Source organism: Myotis davidii, unplaced genomic scaffold (genome assembly GCF_000327345.1).
Source record: "Myotis davidii unplaced genomic scaffold, ASM32734v1 scaffold472, whole genome shotgun sequence".
Taxonomy (NCBI): Eukaryota; Metazoa; Chordata; class Mammalia; order Chiroptera; family Vespertilionidae; genus Myotis; species Myotis davidii.
The window spans coordinates 1,061,264-1,068,165 of NW_006283774.1; the positions used below are offsets into that span (position 1 = coordinate 1,061,264).

The window sequence follows — 6,902 nt, forward strand, 5'->3', positions numbered from 1 at the left end:
GCACAGTTTATAAACATTAAACAAAATGCAACATTGGGCAGAATTAAACTCTAAAACACAACAGTTGGGTAAAGAAAAGGCAGGAAAGTGTAGTGGAAAGAACACTAAGTCAGGACACGTGGGATTCAGTTCTAGCAGTCACTAACTGGTTGCAGGACTGGCCAGGTCTCTGAACCTCTACTATAAAGTTGGGGGATAGTTCTACATGATTTCTAAGAGCACTTAGAACTCTGTGACTAAGTGCTATGTGAGGGGGAAAAGGGAGAGAGCCATCTGGGTGGCATTTGTTGGGTAAATCTTCCAGAAACCGCCTGGAGGAGTACCTGCTGGCACCTGGGGAGAGCCCCAGGTGGGTGCGGAGCCCGGGGAGCGCTGGGCAGGGCCGGCTGCTCCAAACACAGTGTCTTTAGGACGGGAAGTCTCGCAGACGCTTTGGGGTAACAGGTCCCGACCACTGACATGCCCTGGGCATCCCCTGGTCACATCACTGCCCAGAGGGGGAGCAGGTGGGAGCCGCTCGTGGGCGATGCCCCTCAGACCCTCTTCTCTCAGCGCCCCTTGGGCCGTGTGTCCCAGCTCCGCGTGGGCTGCAGGGAGAGCTGCCGTGTGTGGATTCCCTGGGCCTCGGTGGCGAGCCGGGGCAGGGGAGCAGGAAGAGTGCCTCTCGTGGTTTTAAATCGCAGCCATGGCCCTGCTGCACAGAGCCAGGCAGATTGCACCCCACGGAGGGAGCAGGAGCACAGAGCAGGGAGCACGAGTCTCGGAGTCGCTGGTCTGCAGAGAAAGGAGCCTGAGTGGCCATAGCGTGTGGCCGTCGTGGCCATCCTGTCCGTGGCACCTAGTTCCTCACCAGGTGGTGAGCTCCAGCAGCCACGGCGGAGCCCCTGCAGGCCTGTCTGAGCAGCTCCCTGTCGGCCTTGCGAGCTGCCGTTCCTTCTGCCGACCCACCTCTGTGGCCATGTCGCCAGAGCTGATGCTCAGCCGGCTGCTCTTCAGGGCCATTAAGATGAGCGCGGTCAGGACGGGCGCCCCCGTGGGGCCCTGCGCGCCCTCGGCGAAGCCCTGACCGTGCTCCCTGTCCCCAGGCTCGGGGGCTGGTCTTTCGGAGGGCGAGGCCCGGATCCTGCTCAAGATGTGAACTCAAACCTGTCAAAACCAGAAAACCTCGCAAAGGTAATAGTTCTTGTTGTTTGTTTTTCCTGTTGGGAGGCATTTAGGATATCATACACCTGAGACCCAGGTATATTCGTGGGCTTAGGAGGAACCAGGCCAATCCCAGTGTGTGTTCCTGTGGAATCAGAATAGTTCAACGGCCCCGAGCGAGGTCCTTTTCCTGTAGCCACGGAGCGCACGGCCTCTGCTGGTTAGGACCAGGCCCACCCAGTAGACCTGAAGCACATGGGAAGGCGCCTGCGGCAGGACAACTGGAAGCGCCCCGGGGGCCCCTAGTGGCGGGACGTCCCACACACTAGCCTGCCCCCTCCAGAGCCCGGAGGCGGGGCCCAGAGACCACACAGACGCAGGGGCTCAGCAGGACTTCCCTATGCCCCTCGAGTGTGCAGAGGGCTCCTCAGGTGAGGGGATGAGGACGGGGAGGACACACCAGCGGGAACTCGGGTGCTGAGTCCCAACAGGGCGGTCACAGGGAGGCCACAGAGCCTCACTCACCTGCACACGCGATCCCCAATGCGGCCTCACTCACCTGCACACGCGATCCCTGATGAAACATTAACTTGCTGTGTAGACTGTTCAGTGGTCTCTCTTTCAGCAGGCAACACTTTTGTTCATTTCCTCTGAGAACATTTTAGCCTTTCATGGCACTAACACAGACCTTCCGGTTCACATGGGTGCGTCTTCGCTGGCATCTGGGCCGCAGCCGGACCCCCCAGTCTCTGCTGCAGGGGGTGTGGCCTCCGTGCTCCCCTCCGGCTCCGCTTCCCTGGGCTTAGCTTCGTCTTCTGCACCGACCTGCAGGACTAGGGGCTTCTGCAGTCTTGAGGTTGTTGATCTAAGAATGTCCAAACCTACAGAGAATTTTTCTAAATTTCCTGCATAGAATGTTTATGAGTTTATTTGAGCCAAACTGACAGCATGCTGGGAAGCAAGGTCTCAGACGTCCAGAGGACCTGTTCGCAGTTTCTATCCTGCGTCTGGAATGGAGGCGGGAGAGGCCGGCGGGGACGGCTACGGGGAGAACAGGATTCTGTCTCTGGAGGGCCTAGAAGAGGGGCTTCACAGGTGTGCTCACCGGGGTGCACAGGAACCGTGGGCAGGGCTGGCCCGAGGCAGAGATGAGCCTGTTAGGAAAGGAGTCACCTGCCTGGGAGCCACCATCCACCATGAGCCGTCTTGTTAGACTTTATGGTCCGATCGCCCGCCTGTGAGGTTACTGCTGTGAGGTTACTGCTGTTAGAGGTATTGCAGCCCCCAGTTTTCCCTCCGTGTGCTTGGCGTGTATGTGGCCGGGCACAGGAGTGCTGGCGGCTGCCTTGGGCACATGTGTAATTTCTGTGACAGTGACCCCCGTGCCAGCAGCAGAGTCTGTCTCAGTCGCCATGCGCATCCCAACTCTGAGCAGCGAGGGGCTTAGGGAAGCCCGCGCTCCTCACCCTGTGCAGCACTCGCTGCTGGCCAGATCCCGCAGCTGAGCGCCTAGTCCGAGGCCTGAAAGTCGCCCGGGGAGGTGTGGATGGGGAGGGTGCCGGCCGGGGCTGTGGGTGCAGTCCAGCCGGAAACCCCGGGGCCCAGAGCATGGATCGGGGGAGGGGCAGCCTGTGTCCCAGCCCCCATGGCTCCACTTAGGTGTTTATACCCTTGTATGGGGTCGTTTTTAAGATGAAAAAAGTCACCCTGCTTTTAAAAGAAATGAAAAACAAAGCATGTGAGTCCCCTGATCTCATACAAAGATACCACTGTTCCTCGCCTTCGCCAGCTCAACAGTCGGGGAGGCAGGTCGCGGGCAGTGGGGGTGCAGGGTCCACAGGCAGAGGTTTTCTCCATTTGGTCCCTCGACTTGCACAAAGCCCCACGCTTCTGTCACGGCCAGAAACAGGCTGGTGCTTGTGCGGGCGGCAGGCGAGGGCCGGGCTCAGTCCCGCAGGCAGGAGACTCGCTGAGTGGGTGCAGGAGGCCGGCACGCCTGTGGGGTGATACCCCTCCTTCGGGGCGGCCAGTCCGTGCTCCCCTGCTTTTCAGAACTTCGTCTGTCACACACGGACCTGAGCTCCCCTTGGTGTCTCCACACCGTCCTGCCATCCGCCACCTGCCTCTAGTTTGCCAGCCAAGGGCATTATGCTGCCCTCGGGCCCAGCGGTGTTCCTTCCACTTGGAAATGCTGGAGGAGGGAGAGGGCGGCGGTGGCCTCTAGAGGAGACAGGGCCCATCTCCTGAGCTGCCAGTGAGGTGGTTGTCCGAGAGAGGGCGGTATACAGGTGTCCGTTTTAACCACGTGGACAATCGTTTACCACTTAGCTGTTCCGTGGGCATCATAGTTGCCACACAGGACCCCGGTTAAGCGTCGGGCACAGTGTGGCGAGGTGGGAGGACAGGGCTTCGGGGCCTGAGAGCTGGTCCTGACGAGGCATCAGCTGGACAGCTTGGCCGCCCCGAGCACGCACACTCTGGGAGCAGCTCAGCTCCGCAGCGGGGGTCTGTCCCAGGGACGGCATGTCCCGAGGGGTGGGCTGTCCGTCAACAGAGCGAGGACCGGAGTTTGCTGGTTGATGTACTTTCTTCTTCTTTTTTTAAAAAAGTGTTTTTTACTTATTTTTAGAGAGAGAGAGAGAGGAAGGGAGAAGGAGGGAGAAACATCGATGTGAGAGGGAAACTTCCACAGGCTGCCTCCTGCACGCCCCGCACCGGGGATCGAGCCTGCAACCGGCACGTGCCTGACCGGGAATCGAACTGTGACCTTTCGGTGCCGGGACGCTCGGCCACCGAGGCGCACCAGCCCAGGCGATGCACTCACTTCAAGACACTCGCCAGCCTTCCACATGGAGATTGTTTTTTAAGATTCTCTTTAAATACGAGCATTCTGAAATACAGATACTGATGGCTCAATCAGCACCTCTTAGTTACTGACGATCTCGACTTTAATGACGTCGTCCGTCTTGCTTCCTCACCGTCCTCCGCTCTGGCAGGCGCGCGACTCCATTCTCCACGCTCAGCAGATGCTCAGCTCCCTTGATTTTAAGAAATCATGTCCCACGTTCAGTTATTAATTTGAAAGTAATCTTTTTTTTATCACTTTCCTCACTTTTAATTTGCAGGTCAAATTTCATTAGCTTACCAACCGAGAAAGAAAAAGGATGATGGGTTTAGGTTTTTTCTCGCTGTGAGAATACAATTATAGAGCAACATTCACATTTGTTCTGGGGAAAATTAATCTATTTTTAGCTGTGAATTATATGCTTGAGATAAATGTGAAATTAGCGGACGGGAGCTGACCACTCACAGTCAGCTGTGCACAGACATCGCTCTGAGGCAGCATTTAGGTCCCGCGAGGCCGAGGGACACGCGTGGTCCTCGTGTCTGAGAAGCACTGGCGAGGAGATGCGCCCCCCGCCCCCGAGCGCTGCAGCTGTCCTTCTCTCCCAGGTGTGGTACAACCAGAAGGCCTTCCACGCCCTCCCTTCCTACCTGAACCACCTGAGCAACCTCCTCCTGTGGAGGCTGCTGCCGCCGAACGCGGACTGGAGACAGTACGGTGAGCCCTGCGCAGGCTGCACGCCTCTCCCTTCAGACGCCCGCACTCCACTAGCGAGAAGCAGGGGATTCGGAACAGGAGCCTGAAGGTGGCGAGCAGTCAGCCACGCTCACTCAGGCGGTCGCGGGCCCTGTTGTGTCTGGTCACTACAGCTCCCTCTTCGGGGCTGTGCTGGGGGTCGGTGACGGGGGAGCTCTCCCTAGCGGGCTGGCTGGGGTTCTGGGGGCCTGAGGCAGCCTCTGCCATCACCAGGACCTCGGGAAGGGAGGTCGAAACCCCTCGGGCTGGGCCTCGGCCCGTCACGTCTGTGTGGGTCATGGTCCCCGTCCAGGCCCGTTTTGGCAGATGACGGTTCATCTCGGCGCAGAGTGGATGGCTGGCTGCGGAGGTGCCCGGTGCTCCATTTGCGGGGGGCGGGGGAGTTGTAATTTACCGAATTCATCTCCTTTTTTTCAAAAGGAAAGAAAAGGATGAATAAGCACCAGCCGGCCCTCTGCACGTCATTTATTCACCATATCTGTTGCCAGCCACATAGACATGAAGGGAAACATTTGCCCTAACGTCCCAGCACCTCGCTCCTCCTCACCTGTTCTCCATGTTGGGCTTCCCTCACCACCCGTTTTAAAAATACGTTGGACTTGCTTCTGTGGGGCCCTGTATTTTGGAATAATAGTAGCAAAATCGAAGCTAGAGAGGTGGCTGGGAACGGAAACGCGCGTGTGAGGCCTGCAGCGGGCAGAGGCCGCGTGGAGCACGTGTGGAGCCAAGGGGGACACTAGATACTCGGCGTCCCTGGTCTTGCTGCATCTTCCCGTCACTGCTTCCTGGTGAGACAGGCCTGCAGGCTCGGGGCCAGGGCCGGCTCTGCCAGGGTGCGTCCCTGAGCCGGCTCAGAGGTCAGAGGTCACCGCTGTCGAGAGCCTGCCTGGAGGGGTCACACACACTGGGTAGGGGTCAGGATGAGAGAGGAACCATGGCGTCCATTCCCAGGATAAGCTGGGCCAGTGTGACCTTGTCGTACAGGAGGGTGTGTATGGGGGGGTGGCCGTGACCCCTCCAAGGCCATCTGAAGCCAGGCCAGCTGAGCTGGACCAGCAGAGAGGAGTGTGGCCTTTACCCGGCAGGCAGAGGACGGCTTGCTCTGACGTTTGGGAACGGGAGTGGCATGTCCAGCTTACCCGTTAGGGAGAACCCTCTGGAGGCCGTGCGGGTGGGAGGGCTGGCTGTCTGAGAGGCGCCGGGCGGGCTCGGGCATCTGGGAAGTGACAGAGCACAGACAGGTGGGGGCTGGGGAGGGGAGATGTTTAAAGACTTGGCAGCCAGAGAGCTAGGCCCCCGGTGTTAAGAGGGAACTGCGTGTGAGGTAGGTTATACCCGTGGTGGGCAAACCGCGGCTCGAGAGCCACATGCGGCTCTTTGGACCCTTGAGTGTAGCTCTTCCACAAAATACCTCGTGCGGGTGCGCACGTACAGTGCGATTGAAACTTTGTGGCGCTTGCGCAGAAGTCGGTATTTTGAGGAAGAGCCACACTGAAGGGGCCAAAGAGCCGCATGTGGCTCGTGAGCCGCAGTTTGCCAACCACTCTAACTGTTAGAGTGACCCCCGTTCGCATGGGGTCACTTTCAAGCCGCTGGAAGGCACTGGCCTAGACCAGGCGGACGTGGCTTCCCAGCGAGCCCTCAGGTGGGGCCACCGGTAGGAAAATGGTTGACTGAGCTGCTGTAGCCGTTCATGGAGTATCACTGCAGCTCTTTAAAAGAAGAGATTCTGTTCTGACCTAGGAAAGAAGATGCAGCTCTAGTATACGACCTGTGTATTTGTGGGTCACGACTGGACGCATTGTGTGGGCTACTGTCATTCTTTAAATTGACGATTGGAGGGAAGAGAGGTCAGTGCCCTGACTAGAGAGTCAGGTGTCACATGTTTGAAAACTTCCTGGGCACCAGAGGGAAATGGCCCACTCAGGCCACGGGGTGCTTGTCAGAGCTGGAGGTCAGTGTGTCCCTGTCAGCACCGGGCCTGTCGTCAGGTGTGTCCAGCGCGCTATGGCCTCCCCTTCCCGGGCACGGGCGCCCCAGCCTGGGCAGAGCCCACAGGAGTCCTTGGGCTTCCGCCGCCCGTGCAGGGGGAGGCCCGGCTCACGTCCCCGTCTCACGTCCCCGTCTCTCGCAGGAATAACGCTCTACAGCCGCCCGT

The 6,902-nt window shown here is 58.8% G+C and overlaps 1 protein-coding gene across 1 annotated transcript in view; it reads left to right on the forward strand.

Moving 5' to 3' along the window:
- Positions 1-6,902, forward strand: part of ABCA13 (ATP binding cassette subfamily A member 13) — a 143,734-nt gene that overhangs the window by 112,876 nt on the left and 23,956 nt on the right. The window contains 4 exon segments of the mRNA XM_006754021.2: positions 274-349; positions 1,086-1,173; positions 4,597-4,705; positions 6,879-6,900. Of these exon segments, the coding sequence (XP_006754084.2) occupies positions 274-349; positions 1,086-1,173; positions 4,597-4,705; positions 6,879-6,900 (295 nt within the window).